Consider the following 26,299-nt stretch of genomic DNA (forward strand, 5'->3'; position numbering starts at 1 on the left):
AGTCCAACCCCCTGCCTGTAGCAGGAAATCCTCATAGAGCATCTCTAACAGGTGTTTGTCAAGCAGAGGCTTGTCAAGCAGAGGCTTGACAAGTGACAAGTGACATCTCCAGTTACAGCCAAGAATTTTTCCTGATATTCAATCAGAATCTCTTCTCTTGTAGTTTGCACCTGTTGGTTCTAGCTCTACTTTCAGAGGTAGCTGAGAACAAATTCTATATGACAGCCCTTCAGGTATTTGAAGAGAGCTAATATCTCCTCTCAGCCTTGTCTTCTCCAGGTTGAACATACCAAGTTCCCTCAACCTTTTCTCATAAGGCTTGTCCTCCAGCCCCCTGATCATCCTTGTCACTCTCCTCTGAACCTGCCCCAATTTGGCTGCATCTTTCTTAAAAGTGAGGTGCCCAGAACTGGACACAGTACTCCAGATGAGATCTAGCCAGTGCAAAGTAAAGCAGAACCACAACTTCTTGCAAATTGAAAGCTACGGTTCAACTAATTATTATTATTATTATTATTATTATTATTATTATTATTATTATTATTATTATTATTAACAGTATTTATATACCGCTTTTCAACTAAATGTTCACAAAGGGGTTTACAGAGAAAAATCAACTAATGGCTTCTTGTCCCAAAAGGGCTCACAATCGAAAAAGATGCAAAAGAGCACCAGCAGGCAGCCACTCGAAAAGACACTGCTGGGGTGAGGAGGGCCAGTTACTCTCCCCCTGCTAAAAAGAGGAGCACCCTATTGAAAAAGTGCCTCTTACCCAGTTAGTAGGGGTAATGCAGGCTAAAATTGCATTTGCCTTCTTTACAGCCACATCACACTGCTGACTCATGTTCAGTGGCGTCACTAGGATTCGCGTCACCCAGTGCAGGAGGCCAGCATGTCACCCCCATGCAGTGGGCGGGGCAATGCCCCAGGTGGTGGGCGTGGTGATGTACCATCGCCCCGCCCCCACTGGCTTTTTAACTGTACTTTTTATAGAACACATATATTTCAATGTGGTTTGTTTCATTGCATTCTGCATGAAATTACGCATTGATTGAGATATAACGTGATGGGATTATTCCTCCAAACTCTGATTTTAGTGATTTTGAAAACTTGTAGTCTCTCTCTCTCTCTCTCTCTCTCTCTCACACACACACACACACCTGTGTCAACTTAATAACACCTTATTGCAGCAGTTCTCAAACTTTTAGCACCGGGACCCGCTTTTTAGAATGACAATCTGTCCAGGACCCATTGGAAGTGATGTCATGGCCAGAAGTGACATCATCAAGCAAATTAAAAATAAATAATTAAAAATAATTAAAATAAAATAAATAATTAAATAAGGGGAGCCAGTCCTGTTCCACCAAGTGAATTTTCTCTGTAGTCTGCCTGCAATAAGAATCAGTGAGACTTCCAGCCTTCCCCAGTGCCCAGCTTAAAGTTCTTCTGCTTCAAGCATATCAAGATAAAGACCCACCTGGCTTTAGAAGTGCAAAATAGAAAACATTCCCCTTACCAGTTCAAGCCTCTTTTTTGTGTCCTTTTTAGTGGGGGGAGGGGGGGTGGAGAAGAGGCTGCCTTCTGGTGCCTTTGTTGCGCTCCAGTTCCATTGGATCAGGACCATTTTGGTGGCCTCACATTCCCCTTTGCCTGGCCTGATCACAAGCCAAGGCACGTCTGCCTACTCACGAGTAAACATGACCATGTGGCTTAGTTTCGCTTTCCATAGGGCTCAATACACTCGCAGCTGGGAGGGAGGGACTTCCTTCTTGGGTGTTTGGGGGGGACTGCATTCATTGGATAGGGGCCATTCTGGTGTCGCTGGATTCCTCTCCACCTGCCCTTTCCAATGCACTAAGGCAAGTACGCCTACTCACCAGTAAACGCGCAATACAGTTCGGTTTCAGTTTCCATAGGGCTCCATGTATTTTTGGGTTTCCAGTTTTTTGGCCATAACTTTTGAAGGAAAGAAGCTATTTCACTCTGGTTTTTTGCATTGCACTCCGCTGGAAATTCCACATCCAACAGTATATGGCATGATGGGGTTGCTCCTAAAAACCCTGATTTCACCCCCCCTTGCGCGTCACCCAGTGCGGCCCACCCTCCTGTAGTGACGCCACTGCTCATGTTCATCCCAAGATCCACTGCAACTCCAAGATCCTGCTCACATGTTGTGCTGCCAAGCCAGGTATCTCCCATTTTATACCTGCGTCTTTGGTTATTGAAAGAAAATTAAAATAAGATGCATCTCAGTGTGGAAAAGCTAGACCAGTAGTTCCCAAACCTTTTCAACTAGCGGCTCCCTTGACCTACTGGGCCACTGCTCACGACTCCTCATTAAGGCTACAATCCTAGACGTTGTATACAATATAGGGCAGCAGGTTTTTCACAAGGATTCCATGGCTCCCCTGACTGGTTTCCGTGGATCCCAGGGAGCCATGGCTCACAGTTTGGGAACCACTGAATTAGTCCATCCTAAAAGAAAGGCAGATTTTTTTTTCTTTCAAAATTCTAACTTTATGGTAATATAAGAAAAAGCAAGAAAAAAGAAAATGCACAATAAAATGAAAAACAAACCACATTTTAAAAGTTTAAAATTACAGATAAAGAAAACCTCTAACAACATAGCATGAGCAAAGTCAAATATTCTAATTATTTACAGCTTTAATCTTAATAATCTAAATTTCCACCCATATTATATCTCCAACAGTCCTTTTCAAATTGGTATTCTGAAATAATTTCTCTATCCCATACCATGTAAAAAGAACCCGCGGCCGACCAGCTACTCGCTGGTCAGATACCTTTTCCAGGTCATTTAAACAACAGGGACTACCGCACTGGACAACAGTCACACTAGACCAAAAAACATGGAGTGAGTGTGGGCCACATTGGAAAGATTGCCAATGAGGATGGACCATCAATGTATCGCTTAAAATGTAATCTTCTAAACCACAACTCATTAACTCCTTGTTCTCTCTTTCGTGCAGAAAGTCAATAATTGGTTTCCAATTCTTCGTAAAATTTTCTTGAGAAATTGTTGATTTCTCTTTAAGGTCGTCCGTTTGTCCATTTCTGCAAAGTCCATAATCTTCATCCACCATTCTTCTATTGAAGAGTGTCTGTATTTTTCCAATAGTGTGCATAGCCGCACTTGTCATATACAAAAATAAAATTTGGAATCTTTCTTCCACATATTCATCAGTCATATCCAACAAAAAGACTTCAGGTTTCATTTGCACATTTGTTCTTAAAATCAACTGCATCTGTGCATGTATCTGTGCATGTACTTTTTTGCTTTAATTCATGTCCACCACATATGGTAAAAAGATCCCTCCTGTTTCTTACATTTCCAACACTTGACATATTTGTGTACAAGAAAGGCGGTGCTTTGATATATTTTCTATCACAGCAATTTCCAACCATTGGGCTGTGGCACACTGGTGTGCTGTAAATGGTCCACAAATGTGACATGGGATTTTGGGGACGGTCATTTACTAATAAGGCCCATGGGGAATGCGAGCCCAAGGTCGGCAGTGTGGTGTGTCTTGCCAATTGCCAAAAACACTGACTGTGTGCCTTGACAATGTTAGCTCCTTGTCAGTGTGCTGTGAGATGAAAAGGGTTGACAATGGATGCTCTATCATTTTTGCAACACACCGGGGATAAAAGAGGCTCCCAAAATAAAACTGGGTTTGTAATTGTCCACCTCAGTCCTTCCAAGTTGCTCTCCTGCCCATGTATCCATGCAACCTCATCTTTTCACCCAAGAGCCAAGCTGCCCCTCATCACTTGAAGCCTTCAGACAGAATCAAAGGCAGGGCTGGGCTAGTTTTTCCCTTTTTATTCACTAAAAGTGCAAGCCTATGCATGTCTACTCAGAAGTAAGTTCCCATGTCTTCAGTGGGGCTTACTCCTAGGAAAGTGTGTCTAGGATTGCAGCCTAAGACCACCTTCTCTCTGTCTGTCTCTCTCTCTCTCCTGGTTTTACTATTGTGGTCTTCCTCATTTCCACTTGACTGGTCCAGCTCAGCCCTTGGGAAAAGGGTCTGGGATTGCTCTAAAGGGAAAATTTGGAGTACTTTATATAAACACAGAGAGGGGGGAAGAGGGCAATTTTCTGAAAGGAGTTACATAACAGCTCCACTCTCTGCAGATGTCCAGGCCAGTCTGTTCTCCCCAATCAGAGAAAAGAAAATGCATCTCTTTGAGCAGCCATGAGTCGGGAAGAGGATGTCGCAGATCATTTGCCTCCAGGACGCATGGGATGGAGCCCAAATTCCTTTTTGTCTGCTTTAGCCACCCATCCGGAGAAGGGGTCATCAGGAATGTGGAGCTCTGGGGCTGAGCGCCACACAGGAGGAGAGAGGGCTGCTGGCTTGGGTCTATCATAAGCATGTGGAGGAAAGGCACTCAGAGCAGCTGTGATTGTTGTGCAGGAGGGCTAAAAGTGGGTTCCTCTTCTAAGGAGGGGGGCAGATCTACTTTGGGTTTTTTGCAGGAATCTCTCTGCAGGGCCACTGACTGGAGCCAAGTGCAAAAAGGTGGCAGATCAGGGGCAGAACTGATGAAGACCCACAGGAGCCGTCCTCTTGGAAGACCTACACATAGGGCAAATTGTGTTACTATGGCTCAAGTAAGATTGACCTGTCCAATGGAAGTAATGTTGCTTGGTTTGGTGCATGAACATCAGGAGGGCTCTGCTGGATCAGGCCCAGAGCCCATCTAGTTCAGCTTCCTGACTTTCACAGTGGCCCACCAGATCAGTGGCATACCCAGTGGGATCCAAGGGGGGTAAATACCCCAGGCGCTGCACTTGGAGGGGCAGCGCTATGAACCTCTTGGCAGGTACACCAAGAACCTCACCAACAGTGGCTGAGGGAGCACAGCCTCTGCTGGTGCAGTTCCACACAGCTCTGAAGGCCACCCCTCCCCTTTCTTTAAAGGGGAGGAGAGGATAGCAACGCTCAGATCAGCAGGAAACTGCATCAAGAGTGGCTGCGCTCCTGCAGCCACTTTCAGCACGGTTTCCGGCTGTGTCTGAGGGTCACCTCCTCTTCTTCCCTTTAAAGAAGGGGGAAGCGGCGGGAAGTGGTGCATGCCTCCTCTGATTTAAGAAGAGACATGTGCTGCTTCTGGCTCTGATGGAGCCTTTTGCACCACTTGCAGCATGAAAGGCTCCATCGGAGCATTTTGACACCGCTGGAAGTGGCACCCAAGACAGAAGCGAGTGCTGCTTCCAAGAGGCAGGCAGCGCAAACCTCCTGGGTGCCGCTTCTAGTGGTGCCAAAACACTCCAATGGAGCCTTTGGCACAGCTTAGAAGGGGTGCAAAAGGCTCCATCGGAACCTGAGCTGCCTCCTTCCTTCCCCCGACGTTTCAGAGGAGGCAGCTGCGTGGAAGTAACTGCTGTGACAATGGCATTACTGCAGTTACTTCTGGGTCAGGGATGGGGGGGCAGCAATGACAGAGGTGGCCCCGGGCAGAGAAGAGCCCAGGACCACCTCTGCACCAGATGCCTCAGGGAGCTACCAAGACAGCAAGATACCTGCATCCTGTTGCCACTCCCTTGTACCTGGTATTCTGATGTAGCTTACTTCATGTAAGCCAGAAGGTTGTGTAACCTTCATGTAAGCCACCATGGCTTGCAACCTGTGATGGACTTTCCCTCCAGCCCCTTTGAAAGGCATCTAGGTCAGGCATCATCACCACATTCTTGGCAAAAAGTTCCACAGATTAATGATCCACTTGTGGCCAAGTAAAAAAGGCATGGCCTTGGGCACTGGGAAGTCATGGGTCTGTGCCAGTCGCAAGGCCTTAAGAGAGGCATTTCTCTGAACTGCAGAATCTGGAGGGTAGGAGATCATCCATCTCTCCAAGCACACACACATGCATGCACTCACAAGCACTTGTGTGCACACAGAAATTCCAGGACTGCTCACAGCCAGCAAGCTGTCCTGGTGTGCATCTGGGAGCAGGTGTGAGAGCTCTCCGCCCATTAGCCTGGCAGCGCACACTTTAATGGGTTCCCTAATCGACTGCGAAAGCAAGGCGGTAAATCAGCCGCAGGACGGACATTCTCCTCCTGCCGCTGCTCTCTGCACATTTCTGGCACAACCAGAGAAGCCACCATCCATCAATTAGGGCCCTTGACAGGCAATAGATCACTCTGGAGAGCTGCAGGGCCCACAGGGGCTTTGGCGGAATGTGCCGGGTTTATGAAAAAGCGCATGAGAAAAATGGCAGAAGTCTTGGCGAAAGAGCCCTTCACAGCTGAGCCTTGGGGGTCGGCGCACTGTAATCTCTCCAGGAAAGCAACCCTTGAAGTCTGTCTGATCAAAGCAGAAAATGTGGGCCTTTTCCACAGGTAGGGTGCTTGTCAACAGAGTTGCACATATCCAGGGCAGTGCTGGCCCATCCCTGAAGCCTGCAGGCTTGCTGGATTTAAAAAGGATAGAAATATACTAAATGAGGAAGTGTGGAGGAAAGGAGAGAATAGTGGCCTAGAGTGTCTCTGATGGCGGCTGCCTCCCCCCGCCCATGCCTTTAGCATAGCATTCTTCTGAGTTGTGGGGGGGGTGTGGCTACCAAGGGCCACTTTGCAAGGGTCCCTTTGACTAATTAACAAGGAGAGGGTTGGCCTTTGCATTTTTTGCCAAAGCCACCAAATGCCTTAGGCTGGCCTTGCTGCTGGCCAAGGTGGCAGGTAGCCAATTTGCAAGCCTGGTCACATGAGGTGGCTGCTGTTGAGATGTTGCCAAGGGACAAGGCAGCAAGGGGCAGGGCCTTTTTGGTGGTAACACCCCGACCGTGGAACTCTTTCCCCCTAGAATTAAGAGCAACTCCCTCCTTGGTGACCCTTTGGCTGTGCCTTAAAACCTTTTTATTTAGAACAGCATTTGACAGCTGACACAATGAGCTGGGCTTTTAACCGATACAATTGCAATTATTTTTACCGCAGGCACTTGAGCATAAGTTGATTTCACAGATAAGTAGGTGGCAGGTTTGGAGCCAAAAATCATGGAATTGTCTATGACCCTTGGATAAGTCAGGGGTTTAAACTTAGGGGGGCATCTGACTATAATCTTGTCTGATTTTACCCAAGGCCAGATCCTGAAAAATAACCTTCCAGTAATTGTTACCTAAGAACTGTACAGTCATTATTAAAAATTTAGTAAAAGATCATAAGATACATTTTTATTCATTCACTTTTTAAATTCTGGTCTTCACAACCTTTTTGTAAACACTATCAAAGTAAGTGCATTGTAAACAACATACCAGTAGAACCATTAATCAAATCATTCTTTAAGGTCCCTGGTGTGTTAAGCCAGAGGCTCTACATATAACGTACATCATATAAGACATAACTGGGAGTGTGCAATTCAGTTCACAGCAGAGAGACACCAACAAGGACTGAGCAAGTACAGCTACAGATAGCTGCAACCTGATTTACTTTGAAGTAGACCCATTGCTTTCCATGGGTGCTATTCTTAAGTAATGGTGCACTGAATTGTAGCCTGGGACTTTGTTCCAGATGGAAATGAGTATTACATCCTGGTGTTTTAAAAACCAGGCCTCTGCCAAACAACTGCAAAATGGAACAAGTGTGCAGAAGGGTCGGGTGTGATCCTGCCAAAGGGAATGAGGCTTGCTTGATTTAAATGGAAGTGTCGAGCCTTGGCTGGCTTTTTTCTCAGGAGGAAGGAGTGAATGCTTGACTTTGGCTGCAGCTTGCAGAGACTAATGCCTTGGGTGCCCTGTAGTGGCAGTGGACCTCCCCAGCCCCGCGCCTGGGGCAAAGGTCCGCGATGGGGCCCTGTCGCCGCCCCCTGCACAAAAAGCCACTCCCCCCCACTCACCTGAGGCTCATGGAGCCTCACACAACCTCCACCCACTCCGGGAAAGCCTCTCTGAGGTTCCCCAATGCCATAAACTGGGCTTCCAGAATAGCGGAAGCGCAGTTCCCGCCCCTCAGAGAGGCTTCTTCACGGTCCTGGCGGCTCACGCCCGGGGCTTTTGCCCCATTGGACTTTATGGCAGGTCCACAACTGCCCTGGAGACCAATAGCCCTTCATTATCTCTGCATTGTCCTCTTGCTCTCCTCTGGGCTTCTCCTGGCTGCCTGAACAGCCGTGACCTGCAGATAAGGCAAGGAGATGATTTACACTTCATTCATTGGCCGAACCTTTATTTCTTACCCTATAGGTGAGGATCTACCATATGTGATTCTTGGGACTTGTTTCATTTTTTTTCTTTTTTAATTGCTTTCAAAGTTTTACTGTTGTTTTAATCTTGTAAGCCACCTTGGTCCGTGGCAAACCTTCCCAGCCCCGCTCCTGGGGCAAAGGTCCACGAAGCCACCCACCCTCACAGAAAAGGCCGCCCTCCCTGCACCCTCCTGTCATGAATATGTGCAGTTCAGGCCTAGTAGCATTGCAAAGCCTGAACCAAAGTAACCCAGTAACATAGAAGTGGCTTGAATCCTAGCTGAAAGGAATTTACAACTCATGGAAGGCGATAAATGTAGCACCTCAGTAGCCAGAGAGGCGCCCAGGAGTCTCCAGTGGGGAGCAGGAGAGCTAGGAGGACTAGCATCCAGCCCCACTTCGAGAAGATTCTGTCCCCAAGAGTTCTGATTGGGTAGTTTAAAATGAGTAGAGTCACACCATCCTCTTGGCATGAGAAGTATAAGAACAAAGCCCAAAGGGGTGTCTTTTGCCTTTTGTCTTTGTCTTCGTCTTTGGTCTTTGTCTCTTGGTGAGATAGGTGGTGAGTGCACATCCAGGACCATGTGGCCTCATAGGTAACTGAGGATCTACTAAAAAAAGCTGACCCAGGTGAGCGTTAGGGAATAACAGAGATAACAGAGAAAGGCTACGGCGTTTGGGCCTCTTCAGCCTAGAAAAGAGACGCTTGAGGGGGGACATGATTGAGACATACAAAATTATGCAGGGGATGGACAGAGTGGATAGGGAGATGCTCTTTACACTCTCACATAATACCAGAACCAGGGGACATCCACTAGAATTGAGTGTTGGGCGGGTTAGGACAGACAAAAGAAATATTTCTTTACTCAGCGTGTGGTTGGTCTGTGGAACTCCTTGCCACAGGATGTGGTGCTGGCGTCTAGCCTAGACGCCTTTAAAAGGGGATTGGACGAGTTTCTGGAGGAAAAATCCATTATGGGGTACAAGCCATGATGTGTATGCGCAACCTCCTGATTTTAGGAATGGGTTAAGTCAGAATGCCAGATGCAAGGGAGGGCACCAGGATGAGGTCTCTTGTTATCTGGTGTGCTCCCTGGGGCATTTGGTGGGCCGCTGTGAGATACAGGAAGCTGGACTAGATGGGCCTATGGCCTGATCCAGTGGGGCTGTTCTTATGTTCTTATGTTCTTATTATGCCAGTTAGCTTTATTATTTTATGCTGATATGTTTCCAAGAAGTTTTATGCCTCTAGCATTTGCTGCCTTTGTGACTTTTTGTAACCCTATGTACTTAATAAAGTAAAAATCCTTTTACCATGTTGGTTCATTGTCTGTTGGGGACAAAGGTTCAGAATCCTGCCTAGCCGTTCAGCAAGCTACCAAAAATCCTCATTGTGGACTAGAAACTTGAGGACTGAGACTTTAAGTAAAGAAAGTGCTCAGTGCCTACAAGGGATATAGTTAAGCCTAGAGAGTCTTGGTGTCCCTGGACTGAGGCACTGGCTCTTACAGGGTGGTGGCAGTACTACCGAACAGGGATCTTTGAGGGCTCTAGGGTTCAGAACCAACAACTCTGAGCACCCCAAAACCCTGGGAGTGAGACCAAGTATATGACACCCCCTACCTCTGAAGTGTGACAGAGCCTTGCACAACCTCAGAGCCAATTGGGGAAGTCTTGTGAGGCTTCCCCAAGGTCTTAAACTGCATTTCCGGAAAACTGGAAGTGCAGTTTCCAAGGTGCGCTGGGTCAGTTCGCCCAGTGCTGGGTTCCCTGCTGATTTTGGTTGCCCATACAGAGAGAGAGAGAGAGAGAGAGAGAGAGAGAGGTGGCATAGCTGGAAGGGGGTTCCGTTTTGCTCCCCCCGCCGGGAATGGCTCCAAAGGGAGGGGCCGCTTGACCGCCTCGCCGAGGTTCCCTGCCAGCCTGAGTGCTCCACCCCCCCTCCAGTTAAGCCACTGACAGACAGACAGACAGACAGACAGTCATTCCTGGGAGCTGCCTGAGCAGGAGAGCAAAATAGGTGGGGGCATCAGCAAGCCCAGGACCATGCAGCAGAGGCAGCCCTGGCTGCATTTATTGACTCATTAAACTGCACATCTAAGTTGCTTTCTGGAGCCCAATCAGTGTGTTAGCAAATGATCAATGGGCAGCTGTGAGGCGCCAGACCCTGTACTGCTAAGCTTCAGAGCGGGGTGCGCAAGTGCTAGTGTTCTCAGGTGCTGAGCACTGGCATGAGGGCTTTCGATCTAAGGCAGGGGCATTGCAAAGAACAGGAGCCACACTGTTCTTTGCAAAGAAGAGCACTGTTCCGAGAACCACTGTGAACAGGGCTGGCTCGTCCATGAGGCCGCCTGCCTTAGGCAGAGAATTAGCGGACTGGAAAAGGAAGGAGGGGAGAGAGAAAGAGGAAATATGGAGAGGGTGGGAGGCTGAGCTAGACTACTGGAGGGTGGGGGGAGCAGAGGCCAGCACATCATCTGGTAAGGGGCAGCATGTGGAAAGTCACCCTCAGGTGCTAGGAGCTCTTGAGCCGGCCCTGTGCAGAGGTCTATTTTGAATGGTCAGTCATAACATATCATCAGGCAAGTACAACTACTACTAGTAGTAGTAGCAACCCACAGCAACCCTCCTGAATAGCTTAGTATTGTGATTTTAAAATGGAAGAAATGGGTTCCATTACTACTACTACTGGTAGTGACAGTGGAACCCATTTCTTCCATTTTAAAATCGCAATACTAAGCTGTTCTGGAGGGTTGCTGTGATGTTCACATTTGATATCTACACAATTTGGAAGTTCTCCTGAAAAATGGGAACAAAGGCACCTGTGTGTGTGTGGGGGGGGGGAACAGCAGCAGTTGTGACCATTTGGGTAAGTTTGAGAACTCTGGGAGGATAACCTTGCCAAAGGAAGCTGGCTGGCTTCGCATTTCTGCACTGCTGTTTGAAACCCAGGGGTTGCCCGACAGTGGATAAGGAAGCAAAGTGAAGGAGGTGGGGGCACTTTCCAGGAATTAGGACAGGCAGCAGGAAGATGTGAGCAGGAGGGGTTGCCATGGCAATGCTGTTAAACTATTGGGTCCAAAAATCATGCATGCACGCGCACGCGCACACACATGCCCCCTGCTGAGCTGCGCCCTCTGGGATGTCCCTTGGCATGGAGAAATGTGGGTGGGAGGAGAAAACCTCCTTCATGCATTTGGTGACTGGATGTGAGCTCATATTTTGCATGTGAACCTCCCCAAAGAGCAATGCAGTGCACTGCTGGGGAACCCGACCGGCAGCCGGCAGCTCTGCTGGAAACAGAATGCTGGGTTGGGGGCATCTCTGTGTGCTGTGCCCTTCTGCAGAACAGGTGAACACGGGAAATGTGCATTTTCGTGACTTGAGTCCGAGTCGCCTGACTTGAGTTCCCTGCCTGATTCACAATGCTTCAGATGCTTGCCAAAAACAGCCAGGGGGGGAAGCACTGGATGGGGCTGGAACCAGAGATGCAGGGCCACCCTTTGCAGGCAGAGGGTCCCTGGGTGATCAGATCCCCAGAAGCAGGCAACAGTTCCTTTTGCAGACCCTGGAGAGCCACTGTAAGTCATGACCAAAAGGTTGAGTCCACACAAGCCTGCTTCCTATGCCTGTACCAGTGGGCTCCAGGGCTCAGGTGTGGCCAGGAAGCACTCCTGGTTGCTAACACCCGCCTTGAGCAGGTACAGCACTGCCATCATCATCATATGTGGGCTGACCCAAAGCCTCCTGGCACCTGCAGCGGAGTGCCAAATGCAGTCCTGCCCCCTTGCCTGGTGCTGTGCCAGCCTCTGCCCCTCTCCTTCCCGCTCTCTGCACACTTCCTCTTCCAATCCATCCCTCCTCTTTCTTTCCAACCCAGGTACAGTGGCGATCCTGGCCCTGGTCTCCCAGGGCGAGTCTGGAAGCATTGCCCCCCCCCCCCCGGCCCAAAGGGCCTTAAAGTGTCACTTCCAGTTTTCCTCTTTATTTGCAACCTGCCATGAAAGCCCTTCAGGATGGATGAGCCAACAGGCCCTGCTTTCTACCTACATGCAAATCGAAACCAGCAGCAAGCCGGCTTAATACAGCCCTGCTCTTAATCTTCAGTTCATCACTAAGTGTTCTATGCAGCCCCATTGGCTTTTCGAGGTGTTGCCTCTTTTCTTTTTTTGATTGTGCCTCCTTCTTTAGGAGCTCCCGTTCATCTTGGGCTCCTTTTTGCATTCGTTTGTCTGCTCGAGGAAGCCTCCCTAAGATGTCTCTGAGCTGATTGAAATCAGCCTTCCTGAAACCTATGAGACCTAAGGTGTCATCCTACAGTCAAACCCACACTCTGGCGCAGCTACCCTGAATTCCAACACAGGGTTGTTAGCAGCTTTTAGGGTGCTGAGAAGTGCCAGAAGTGTCCCAAATTAGCAAAAATTAGTTATAATGCAAGTATAATCAGCGATTTTGGCCACCAGGCTGCTGCTGGATGTATCTTTGTAACAAGAATCCAGAAATCAGTGAGCGCTGTCACCAGGGGTAATTTACAGCCTGCTTTTCTGCCTGGCTCGGCTTTGATTCACCATATTAGGATTGCAGCTGTGTCTTCTGCTTGGCAACCAGCACCGAGGACAGCCAAGAAGGGGGGGGGGGTCACAGGGAGCACAGCAGCGAGAATGGAAATGTGAGCGGCAAGGAAAGCGCTCCTCAGTGGCCTGCAAGGAGCCGGAGGGGCTGGTCTCGGGAGCAGGAAATCCTAAGCAGGGGAATCCAGGGGGAAGCTCTCTCTTTCTCTCTGGCTACTTGCAACGGCTGGCAAAAACTGGAGTAATTGCGACATGAGCTGGAAGCAAGAGCTACATTTTTGCCGTGAGGAATGCCAACTGCATCCAGAATGGGAGCAGAAGTGGCCAGTGGCGTAGCTGAGGGGGGCAGGGGGGTACATTGCCCTGGGTACCGCACCTTGAGGGGTGTCTTATGGGCCTCTCTGGAAAGTACTTCTGGTTTTTGGTGGAAACCGGAAGTGTCTTTCAGAGGCCTCTAAGATGTCATGTGGGGGGGTGTTAAAATGTTTGGGGGTGGTGTTATGGGGGTATGCGGTGGGGGTGTTAAAATTTTTTGTGCTCCCAGGTGCCAGTTGCCTTAGGATTTTAAGGCAATTTTAAGGCAACCAGGGGCAAACTGAAGAGATCTGACCTATCAGAAGTTCTCCTGCACAAGCCCCACTGAAATGCAGGCGCTGTGCAAGAACACTGCTGGGGAGGGGCCAGAGCTCAATGGAAAAGTACTTGTGTTCCTGCTTAACCCCAGGCAGCAACTCCAATGGTGGAACCCTAAACAAGTATTATTGGGCGGGACCCTTTCCCAACCAGCAACCAAGTCTTGTTAATTACTGTTATCTTCCATGGCAGATCACCACAAATTTTTTAAAAATGTAACCACTACATCTCAGTTTTTGATTAAAATTGCTGTTCTGGATTATCTCATATGTCAAAGTCACTGGTGTGAATAAGAATTTCCTATGCCTTCGAATTTTCAAGTTAAGGGGGGATGAAAATTAGGAAAATGTTATATACATGCATGATGCATCGTGAAATGACAGAATAAAACCTAGAAAAGTTTGCAGTCAATGTCATCTTTTATTTTAGGCACCTATGAGAACACAAGAAGCTCATTTTACAAAATACTCTTTTTCTGTTTCTGTCTGCAAGCAACATATTCAAACTTTGGGATTGTCGAAATACATACAACAAAAAATTAGTCAATTGGTATCAGGCAACTATTACACTATATTATTAATTTTTTGGGTAACTTATATGAGAAGGGGTTTTAAAATAATAAGAATAATAAAATCCCTTCTCATACAGGTGACCCCCAAAAAATTAAGCAATGCGGATTAAAGTCGCTTTTGGGACCCCTCTGGGATTAGGGGCCCTGAAGCTTAAGCTTCATCAGTTCCATAGTATATCCACCCCTGATCTCCAGATAGGGCTGACCCCTGTTCAACACTCCGGAGAACTGAGGCTGCCAGTCTGTGTTGACAAGTCTGAGCGAGATGGGTCAGTGGTCTGACTCGGTATAAGGCAACTTCCTGCTCAATAAGAGAAAGAAAAGGTGGTCCCCCCCACCTATGGATGTCCTAAGGCAGGCCCGCTGGGGAGAGAGCTATGTTGGGACCTACAAGGTCATCTAGTCCAACCTCCTGTCTGTAGCAGGAAATCCTCTACTGGTCTGCTGGTACTAAGAAGCAGTCCCCCACTTCTTGCGAAAGAAGCAGGCACAGCAAGGCATCATTTTACTGCACAAGGCTAACAGTTTATCTTTTCATCCGTTTTAGGACAAATTATGATGCATTGCCATTTTAGCTGAAAAATCAGAGAGAGAAAAAGAGAAAGTCAGGATGGACCCCCAACAATAGTTAGATGCGTATTTGCTTCCTTGCCTCATTTCTTCTTCTTTTAACCCCAGGAGGTTTTTTTCTTTCTTGTATTGGGTTCCCTGCTGGCTCGACAGGCTATTGCAATCAGATAAATTAGCATTTAAATACATACGCAGTCGGAAGGCACAGGAGATGAGATGCACAGGAATGCAATGGACCTGGCCAAGACCAAGCAGTGAAGACACAATTGGTTCAGTCTCAAGGCAGGGGACCCAGAAAGAGACACTGCAGGAGTGAGATTTCCGAAAAGCAGAGGCACACAGAGCAAGAAAACAGGCAGTTATTCATTCCAATTGGATCCTAGAAAACAGGGCAGGCCCCAGGAGTGGTGGGGCCCAATATGGCAGGGCCAGCTTTAAGCCAATTGGACCTTGTGCCTAAGGGGCCCCCCGCACTAGGGTCATCTACTCTCATCTTGTATGAAATTTTATATTAAAATGTGCTTCGATCCATTTGGTCCATTAATTCACATGCATTTTTAAATGCACATTTTGATTGCTTTGTCTGCTATCGAGACATAAAGTCTATCATAAATTTTTATATCTCTAAGACGGTGGTTCTCAAATGTTTTAGCACCGGGACCCACTTGTTAGAATGAAAATCTCTTGGGACCCACCAGAAGTGATGTCATTAACCTGGAAGTGATGTCAGGGCCAGAAGTGACATCACCAAGCAGGAAAATTTTTAACACCCTCCATATGACAAAATCAAATCTAAGTCAAATGTAAATTAAAAGTTTACAATAAGTACAAGTTTAAAAAAATATTTAAAATAAAGAACTCTCCTAATCCTCCTACGTAGTTGCTGACCTGCTTTAAAAAAAATTCCCCCAACATCCCAAAGGGTGCAATCCTAACCATACTTTCTAGGGAGCAAGACCCATTGTCATTGTTAAAAGCATATATATAGAAGCCAGTTAAAAGTACAGATCTGTAACATTTCCCCGAAAGCAGTCACATACCATGATAGCATCAAGTCTAATCTATGAAAAATAAAATGAAGGGGATCCACCTGAAAATGGCTCATGACCCACCTAGTGGGTCCCGACTCACTGAGAAACACTGCTCTGAGACGCTACTGTGGTTGTGAATCTGGAGCCCTGGGAAAATGCTTCCAATTGGGCCCTGCAAAAAATTTTCCAATTGGGCCTTGTGGCTCCTAGGGCCAGCCCTGAATGTGGAGCACCATGTCCCCTGCATGCCCCCCACCCCACCATACAGCCACAGCGACTGCAGCTGCAGTGAACCGAGTGGTGCCGTGCATGAAGTGCGTCACCTGAAGATAGTTGGCCGTGATGTGATGACCTCATCGCCAACTGCTTCCAGGAGCACCAATTTTGGGCCAAACAGACCTAGGGGCAGGTGGGCCCACACAAGTGGATGCTTCCCTTGCCATGCTGGCCTCCCAAACTATAAGAGCAAGGCTGTGGCAGCAGGCAGGCTCCCCCCCCCCCAAAGCACAGGGCCCAAATCAGATTAAGGCCAACTCTTCCAGAAGTACAGACATAACCAGTACCTGGTCTCTGTTTTGACCAAGAGAGAGAGAGAGAGAGAGAGAGAGAGAGAGAGAGAGAGAGAGAGAGAGAGAGAAGTTAAAATTGGGTTGGGTTGGGAGGGGAGGGGAGGGGACTATGCCCCCCCTCCCGATTCCTATTCTTATGAAAGAAATTTGCTCCACCTTCAACAGCCCTGCCTCCCCATGACTGCACAGAAAAGGGCAACATCCCCTCTCAAGAGCAGAAAAAAATGGTTGGCAACCTTCAGTCTCGAAAGACTATGGTATAAGCCTACAGCACCCGGTATTCCCAGGCGGAGCAGATGAGGAATCTGATGCCCTCTCCCGAGGAATCCGTGGGGAACAGGTCCCAGTTCATCATTTTCAGGCTAATCGCACAGAGGTCAGGCTCCCTCTCCTGGATAACACCTCAAGGCACGCCCAGCGCAGTCTGTCCGTATTCTGACATGGTACATACAGGCGTGGATTCGTTTCCAAGAGTCGAGGGCAGATCAGGGCAGGATTGCCCAGGGGCCATTCCAGGTGGTTGTGGCTGTCCCCTACGTTCTGCTAGGAGGGCCGTGATCAGGCAGAGAAGTGGAGAGGTTAATGTCTGGTCATCAAAAAGGTGTTTTTGCACAGGAGAGCTGAGGAGGGGCTTGTTTCTGCTGTGGTCCATGCCCAAAGCTCACTCATTTTAAGAGGACGCGAGTCTTCTTGTCCCCAATTAGCAACCTGAAGAAAGGAAAATGGCAGGTGGTGAGTCCAGGCAGAGGAACCTCCAGAACCAGGAGAAATACCCATCAGGGCTTGTAACCTGCAATGGAATTTTCCTCCATAAAATTATCCAATCCCCTTTTAAAGGCCAGATGTCATCACCACATCCTGTGGCAAGGAGACTCACAGATTACTGACATTCTGGGTAAAGAAATAGGAAGCTCAGAAGAGGGTCAGAGCCAAAGCAGGGCTTGCTAGTCACACATCTCCCCCCCACTAGCCAGTTGCTCCCAGGACACCCACAAGTAGAAAGTGGAATCAAAAGCTCTCCTCACTTTGTCCATCTCTCAAAATGAGAATTCCACAATAGACTTCTCCTGAAGAGAGGAGTTCTATCATTTTCACAGGACTGATGCCTGCAGTAGCTCTCAGGAAGTCTGTAAGTTGTGTAGTGCAGCTTTCCTCTGGTCACATTGTGGGATGGAATTGAATGGGGTGATGCAAGTCTTGGCATGGCCTTCAGGCCACCCCAGCTGCTGCCCCCCCCCACAACATCTGAACCTGGAACTAAGGGGGGAAGGGTGTTTGGGAGACAACAGCAGCCATTCTCCAGGCCTCTGAAAATGATCTGATGTCTCCCAAATTGGTAAGAAGAAACTGGATCATTTCCAAGTGAGTCTGAAGTAGTAAGTGCAGGAGAGCTTGCCCATCTCTATCTCCTGCAATGGGAACTCTATAGTAGACTGCTTCAGAAGAGAGAAGCTCCATCAGCCTCCCAGAGCTGATACCTTCCATCTCGAACCCAAACCTAAAGCCTTTCTGTCCCTGCTTGGGAAATGAACTCTCCACTTACCTTACCAACGCGCCCACCAGAAGTCCAGCCACCATGGGGCCCACCCAGTACACCCAGTGGTAGTCCCAGTAGTTTGCCACCAACGCAGGACCAAATGCTCTGGCTGGGTTCATGCAAGCTCCGGAGATGGCACCTCTGAATGGTGGGAAAAGAGATAGCAGGAGGTCAAGGCAACACGCCCACAGCAGCACACTCTGAGCACAGAGAGCACTGGGCAATGCCTCTCGCATCCAAACAGGATCCCCTTCAGGTTTAGGGTTGATTCCAACACTTGGACTTTTTAACCTACTGTGAGCAGGACTGGCTCACCCATGAGGCCAACTGAAGCTGTCACCCCAAGGTAGTAGGTGGTGAGAGTGCCCATCTCTTTCCACCTGTTGGCCTCCACTACTCCTGATTTTCCTTCTACTCCCTGGATTGGAAGAGGGGAACAGAGAGGAAGGGAAAATTTGGAGGGGAGGAAAGCGCTGCACTAGAGCAGGGGTGTCAAACATAAGGCCTGGGGGCCGGGTGCGGCCCGTGGAAGCTTTTTATCTGGCCCTCAGGCTCTCATCCACTTAGCACTGCTGTGGTGTTACTGCTGAAAGGGCAGCCCACGGGAAAATTGGGCTCTCTCATATCTTGAAATATGATCTAGACTTGTGCATTTTCTCTTCTGTTGTTTGCGGCTAATGAGTTCCTAAGTAAGAAAAAAGTGCTCATTTTTGAATATGACGTGTTCAATGACATTAATTCCTGCCCAATGACATCACTTCCGGCCCTCAGCAGGCATCATGAACACTATTCGGCCCTCGGTATGAAACAAATTTGATACCCCTGCAATTAGAGCATTGGGAGAATGGGAAGAACAGGGGCTTGGTGCATCATCAGGTAAGGGGGTAGCATATGGCATGACACCTCAGGCATCAGGAGACTGTGGGTCAGCCCTGACTGTGAGAATGAACTGTGTTGTGGTTCTGTCTGCAGCGTAACCCTGGGTTACACCCATCTAGTCCAGCTTCCTATATCTCACGGTGGCCCACCAAATGCCTTAGGGAGCACACAAGACCACAAGATACTTGCAACTTGCTGCCACTCCCCTGCATCTGGCATTCTATTTACCCTTTCACACACACACACACACACAGTAGCAAGAGGCATTTCTTGGCAAAGGAAAGAGCAGAGACCATGCAGATCAATTACCTGGTCCCCGAGGCAAGCAGGCCAAATTGAGATCTTCTTGCCAAGTCAAGCCCGCTTGGCTCCTGCTGGCTTTTCCAAGGCCTCCAAATTATCTCAGAACCAACCTACAAAGCAGCCCCTCTCGGGAGCTCCTCCAGGGCCCTACAGCTGCTGTGGTAGCATCACAGTTTTCCTGCCAAAGACAGCTTAATGCTCATTCAGAACCAGAGGTTGCCTTTCACTGCATCAACACATCATTGGCCTATCAGTGCTGTCTTGTCTTCTCCAGCAGTGGACTCTCTGGGAAGGCTCTTTCCTTCCTACACCTGAGAATCTTTAAATGCCAGGGCCCATGGGGGGGGGGGCGCTCAGGGTGCATTGTACTGAGGCCCGCAGTCAAAAAGGGAGTCAAAGGAGGGAAGCTGGAAATTTCCTGGAAACTTAGAAAATGTTGGCACATATTCTGTGAAGACTGGCATTCACATTTTGTGTAAGTCAGCATAGTTTTGTCAGTATTTCATATTTATATTGTATTTTATAAAATTGCATTTTATAAATATACAATTATATATTGTAATTCATAGAAATTATGATCCAACGGGGAAGGGAAGGGGCCCTAAAGAAACTTTGTGTCCCCAAAAGGGGCCCAAAGGAAACATCGTGCATCCTGATCAAATTCCTCTCAGAGGCCCTGTTAAATGTCATTGACTGGAAACATTTTTCTTCAAAGGTGCAGCTCCCAGGGGTGGTGCAGCAGAATTCTGAATTCAAACCTGTGACCCATTGAACCCATTCTGAGCGGAAGTGCAACTTGGAGCTTATGGCCCTGGGCCTGGGCTTGATGCCAGGAAGTATCCTGGTACCTGCTCTGCTGCTAAGTCACGGCCCCTTCTCCAGAGAGGGACGATTGAAAAGCACAGACTGAAGCCGACTGCATTTCCCCTGCCCTTCCTCCTCTTGGAGGCACAGCCCTTGCCAGAACTGTGGCCAACTCACCCTGCCAGGATGTCGGCTGTCACGGTAAAACCAATGCAGAAGGGGGCCAGGGGGCTTTTGGTCTTCTCATTGATGGCTCCCATGCAGACTGCCATGATCAGGAACATGCTCATGATGATCTCACCAACAACCGCCCCGGCGACCTGGTTGTCAGACGTGATGGTAGTGAAAGCTGCCCCGGAGGCATTGCTGTACCTGCCCCCATCAGTCATCACCTGTAACAGAAGCTCTGTGTTTCATTTTGTCCAAAAGGAAAAATCCCCTCCCCCCCCCACAGGTACAATAACTGCAAATAAAACATGACTGTCAGGGGGGTGGTCTCAAGATTTTAGCCCCCTCCCCCAGTTTGCAAGCTGGACCTTCAGCCTACACCACGGCTCCCTCATGAGGAAGCTGCTTGAACCATTCACTAATGAGGCTATACTATATCTCCAAAACTAGACGTGATAGGGCAAAACGGATGTCATTCTTGGAATTGGCACCCCAAGTTCATATCAATCGGTTTGCCTTGCAAACAGCTGAGCTCCTGCAGTTTGCAAGTTTGTGTAAATATAGGAAGATCAATCTTTTTTCTGGTGTGTTTTTTCCAAGTCCATCACCAGGAAGTGGGGGCAGGTGATGGCTGGGTCACAGATTGAAGCTCCTCAAGAGCCCTGAGGCTATTCATGAGGGCTGCCTATGAGAAGTGGATCAAGTTCTTTTGCAAATAAATAAATAATTGCTAGATAACCTTTTTAAAAGTTAGATGGGTCCCAATAGAGTGTCGTTTTAAAAAGCAGGTCCTGGTGCTAAAATGTTTGGGAACCAGTGGTATAACAACAACAACAACAAACAACAGTATTTATATACCGCTTTTCAACAAAAAGTTCACAAAGCGGTTTACAGAGAAAATCAAATATCTACCGTAATGGCTCCCTGTCCCCAAAGGGCTCACAATCTAAAAAGATGCAACACCAGCAGACAGCCACTAGAAAAGACACTGCTGGGGTGAGGTGAGCCAGTTACTCTCCCCCTGCTAAATAAAAGAGGAGCACCCACTTGAAAAAGCACCTCTTAACCAGTTTGCATCCTTAAGCGTGCAATCCTAACCAACTTTCCAGCCCTGACATAGCTGTGCCAATGTGGCATGCGCTGCATCCTGCAGTGGGGAGGCAGTCAAGGAGGCCTCCTCAAGGTAAGAGCATGTTTGTTACCTTACCTTGCGGCTGAATTGCGGCTAGGTCAGTCCTGGAAAGTTGGTTAGGATTGCGCCCTAAGTCTCATCTTCTGACAGCTTTGGAAGCCCTGATTCAAAAACTTTCCTATATGGACCTGATGTCCCCTGGGGTCCCCCACCAGCTTTGTGGCTCCTTATCAGTGCATGCTTAAGGGATGTGCATGACAGAGCATCAGCTCTGAGCACCCCATGGGTCAACAAGCTCATCGGATCATTTTCCCTAAATGCCTTGGCCAAGATAAATCCATTAGCAAGGACTTAGAAGATCCAGGATCACTCTAAGGGGATTATCCCGCTTTTGGCAGACAGAAACCAACCTACTTCTGCAGACCTGACCAGGCAAAAGTGCTGTTGGCCAATAAAGGAGTGAAAAACAAATCCTAAACAGAGTGTGCAGGAAAATCTGGTGTATTAGATTGCCCTTTAGACAGGAGTTTTCTGCGCTCCTGAGCTGCTCCTGGTCTTTTAATTGGGGTTTCATAGAGTTGTGTGGGTAGGAAATGTCCATCTCCTATTCTCAGTGATGTAGTAGCACATTTTGAAGTTATAATCCCTACCATCCCTGCAAGCACACACCCATAACCATATCCCACTATCACTATAATGTAACAAAAATCCAGTTCCTTTGTTTAAGCTGAAGTCCTGTACACACTTTCTCAGGAGTCAGTCCAACTGTATACAATTGCTCTTACTTCTGAATAGACATGCCTAGGATTGCACTGTTAAGACTACAATATTTTCATCTCCTGTCATTTAGATCTATTCATTCATTGAAAGATCTTAATACATTTCATCCCAAACCCTTGGAGTGGGTCGAAGTATCTAAAACAAAAGGGCAGGAGGTCTGGCTCAGTTGGTAGAGCTGCCGCCTTGTATGCCTGAAGATCTGAGGCTGCCAGTTCGAAACAACTGGAGGTACCCCAGAACTGATATACTGATGAGCTGACCCTCGGTGGCAGAGAGGAGTTGCCCTCAAGTGGAGCGTGGGAGGCGAAGGGCCAGTGAAAGGCCAGACCGGGAAGGAATCCAGCTGGAAGGAGGAGTTCTATGAAAGACGAGAACTATTCAATTGTAAAAATCCCTACCGGGGGGGGGGGGGGTTTAGAACGGCCTGCCTATGTAAACTGCCTTGGATTAAAGTTTGAGGAGAAATCTGACGACCAAAGAAAGGCGGTATATAAATACCTCAATAAATAAATAAATAAATAAATAAATAAATAAATAAAAGTACAACCATTGAAACATACTGAAAATAAATATGAAAGGGATATTGGATTGTTAGCCTATGCAGGTTGGCTCAGAAGTTCCACTATATTCAATAGGATTTACTCCCAAGTAACATAGCATAGGATTGTAGCCATAATGAAACATGAGCTACACACTCTCTCTCACAGGCAGCCCTTGCAAAAGTTTCTCAAGCAGTGGTACAGGTACGACAAGTGGTACTTGAGCTATTGTCTGATGTCTGATGAGACCCCCGGACACCTGCCGCCTGGCAGCAAGACCAGGAATGCGACACAACAACAGCAGTACGAGGCTTGGCTCAGCAGGCAGAGCTCCAAAGAATGCTTTTCCATGCTCAGAAAAGCCCTTCCCTCCATTCTGAGCCTCTTACTTGCATTTGTCGCTTTGCATCCAGCCTCCCAACCCAGAAATAATTGATGATGATGTCATCACCAGTAACTTCTGGTGGTACTTTGAATAGGTGGACCGTGTGAAGTGATCTGGTGGAGGACAAACATTGAGAAACGCTGTCCTACAGATATTATGTCCCTAGACAAATGTCTCAGTTTGCCTCTTGAGCCCGGTGCTCATTTGAAAAAACCTGAGAATCTGCTGCTAGTTGAGTAGCCACATCAGGCTAGATGGACCAAAAGTCTGACTTCAGTGGCAGCTGCACACATTCATGTGGAAAGGATACCATTCTGGGAAGCAAAATCCCCCCCCCCCATTCCCTATTGCTGTTCCCTTTTCCCAACCACTGACCATACCTTGGCCAAACTGGCCCCAATCAGGCCGCCACACAGCTGAGAGATCCAGTAGGGAATGACCATCACCATGTTCAGCCCGCCAACCAGCCACGCTCCGAGGGTCACGGCCGGGTTAAAGTGGCCTCCACTGCAAGCAAGAAATTAGAGAGGGAGACCACCATTAGGGGCTGGGGCAAAGAAGGCAGGGGAATCCCTGTTCGGGCAAAAAGACTTGGAATCATCTCCTTTCTCCAGACCCCGTTTTCTTAGGACTGCACATCAGAACCGGTGTGATAAGGGAATGTTGCCAAGTCAGGTAAAATTGAGCCAGGCGCAATCCTAAATTCAGTGTGAGAGCTGGATTATAGGACAGTGCCTTCTCTGCCCAAGAGAGAGAAGAACTATGTTGGGGCTTAGCCAAAAGACTAGACCCAGAGTAATGAAGGGAGCAATGCTGTGAGTAAAGATGGAGTAGAGGAAGGAGGGAGGCGGTACAAGTCAATTATCCCTTATCCGGAATTCCGAAATCCAGAACTTGTTTTGATTGCTGACCTGACATAACATGACCTCATCATAACACAGCCGTCTCCAAACCGCAGACCACTGCGTTAGCGAAATGCCTTCCCCATCCTGCGTGGCGCTTACCGTTCCAAACTGCTGCCAGCCAATCTTGCCAGAATGTCGCTCTGGGCAGCCACTTCTGCCCCCAAATCAGGGTGCAGAACCTGCTGGGGCGTGGGCAGCGGAAAAGGCTGCCTGGCATGTCTTTCTGCCAAGTTTGGCTGGAAAGATAAGATGCAGCAGCGCGGAGAGGTAAGCACCGTGCACAACAGGGAAGGATTTTTTTCACAGGCTCCAGATCCAGCCCATGGGTTGGCGCCTTCTGTCATGACAATCCACTTTTTGTTACATAAGGCAGTTGTGTTTTCTTTTTCTGGTTAATTGGCCATAACCTTTGATATAATGCAGATAACACAACCTGGTTTGTTTCATTCCATTCTGCATGAAATTGCCATTCCGATGACATGTAACGTGATCATATTATTCATAAACGCAAATTTTCCAAAATGTTTCCAAAATTTTGGCCACTAGTGGTGCCATCCCCCCCCCATCTGCTGCCATCTGCACCCCCTAGTAATGCCACTGGGCTTCTCCAAGCTCACCCCTCCAGTTCAACCTTGCATCCGTTAACCAACCAGAGAGATAAAAGGGAGAGAACCAGCTTTTAACTGCCAGCCATAAACAACTTGACAGCAGCCTGATCTTGTATGATTTGTTTACTGCCTCCATGGAGGAGGGAGAGGGGGAGAAGAGGATAGCAACCTGAAGGCTGAACTTCACCAGCCTTAAATGGCCTCCCTGCAAACAGCTTCCCACTGGTGTTGTAGCATTGCTCGTTGGGGAGGTGGCATTCAGCAACAACGGGCTGAAATTGGGGGAGTTTGGAGTTCCCCACTTTGGAATGCATTGCCCTGATATGATGAATGTCCAGATCCATATCAGATCAAAGTTTAGCACCCACCTACCATGGCTACGGCTACCTGCCAACCTGCCCTTCCCTTCCCAACATACTATCTCAGGATCAAACCAGGCCTGGCGTGAAGCATAATCTTTACCCTACCGTTGCAATTTTTTTAAATACCTACGGGGGACGGACGGACAGAGAACTTGGTTCAGGCCTGCAGCATGAGGGCATTTAACACTTTGCACCCAAAATAGCCCTTCCCCCAAAGGGTGTGATGAACCCACACAGCAAGTTGGGTGTGTGTGATTTGCATCTGGGCCATGGTGAAGGGGAGGGAAGGGTTAAGCACCCTCCCCCATACCACAATCTTAATCCAGATTTGGACACATGTTCACCCCCCCCCCCCCACACACACAGCAAAGATACCTGCTTCATGTCACACCTTGAACCATCTGTTAAGAGTCTCAACTTGTAGCCAAGAGCTGGTGGCTGTTGGAAGATTGGAGATGGGGGGTTTGAGCCCCCGCACCTCTCAGTTAAGCATCACTTGGAAACAAGGGACACACCAGCCCTAAAAGGATTTCTCACTAGCAAGTATGGATTGTCAAGAGGCTTCCTAAACAGCACTAAGGTTTTGCAAGAGCTCCGTCACTTCCCTGGACACTGAGGGGACCTCTGGGCATTCACAGAATATCTTCCCACCTTGCTGGATCAGCCAGTGAGGCACTAAGTGGCTGCTCCCCTTTCAATCCGCAGTATCCCCCCACTCCCATCTCTCCATCACCTGATATTGCCCAGGACGGCAATGGTGAGCCCCAAGGCCAGGCCATGTGCCAGGGCGGGTTGCAGACTCCCGGTGCCGTCCACGTTCTCGATGACCGACGCGCAGCCAATGAAGATGAAGAAGGCCGAGCCCACCAGCTCCCCGACACATGGCTGGATGTACTGCTCGTACCAGTGGGGCTGCGGCGGGCTGCATTTTGGGTCCAGCTTGCCCTCCAGCTCAGCCTCCTTGATAGACATCTGCCCAAACTCCACGTCCGACATGCTGCTGGGCAAATCTGGAAGGCAAAAAGCGGCACTTGGGGATCAGCCAGCACTGGGCGAGGGCTGCCAGACCAGCTGAACCCTGGTTCACCCTGGCGCCCGACAATGGAGCCTGGGAGACTTGGCAGGGCTGCCCCTCCATTGTTCTCTCCCAGCCATCTCAGAGGAGATCTGGCCTCCCATGCAGGGGAGGGAAGCCAAGATGCCGGCACATGCCTGGGCCCGCCAGCGGTCCGCAGATGAAACTGGAGACAGGCTGGCCTCTCCATTCTTCCACCAACGGCCACAACCCCCCACTGACTGTGACGCTTTCCAGAGGCTTCCGCTCTGCCTTTAGGTTTCATTCCTTGGCTCTGCAGTGCCTACTTTTCCATCAGTTCAAAAGGAACTCACACTGGCAACACTGGAACAAGACAAAAAAAATGGGCAGCCATTTCTCGGGTACAGGGAGCAAAAGAGAGGGACTGGCCCCAATCCTTAGCACAGGATGTGGTGATGCTGTCTGGACACAATGCCTTGAAAAGGGGATTGGACGGATGGAAGGAGGAAAAGTCCATCACAGGTTACAAGCCACGATGGGTACATGCAGCCTCCTGGTTTGAGAAATGCCAGATGCAAGGGAGTGGTACCAGGATGCAGGGGTCTTGTTGTCTTATATGCTCCCTGAGGCATCTGGTGGGCCACTGTAGGATACAGGAAGCTGGACTAGATGGGTCTTTGGCCTGATCCAGCAGGGCTCTTCTTATGTTCTC

At 48.6% G+C, this 26,299-nt stretch overlaps 1 protein-coding gene across 1 annotated transcript; it reads right to left on the bottom strand.

Moving 5' to 3' along the window:
* Window positions 1-16,814: 16,814 nt before the first annotated feature.
* On the bottom strand, window positions 16,815-25,547 carry AQP8 (aquaporin 8). The gene is made up of 5 exons (XM_066609433.1): window positions 25,285-25,547; window positions 23,057-23,183; window positions 19,850-20,064; window positions 17,693-17,827; window positions 16,815-16,857 (listed from the first exon to the last, which is right to left on the bottom strand). The coding sequence occupies exons 1-5, from the start codon at window positions 25,545-25,547 to the stop codon at window positions 16,815-16,817; spliced, it is 783 nt and encodes a 260-aa protein (XP_066465530.1).
* Window positions 25,548-26,299: the final 752 nt, after the last annotated feature.

Source organism: Tiliqua scincoides, chromosome 13, assembly GCF_035046505.1.
Source record: "Tiliqua scincoides isolate rTilSci1 chromosome 13, rTilSci1.hap2, whole genome shotgun sequence".
Lineage (NCBI taxonomy): Eukaryota > Metazoa > Chordata > Lepidosauria > Squamata > Scincidae > Tiliqua > Tiliqua scincoides.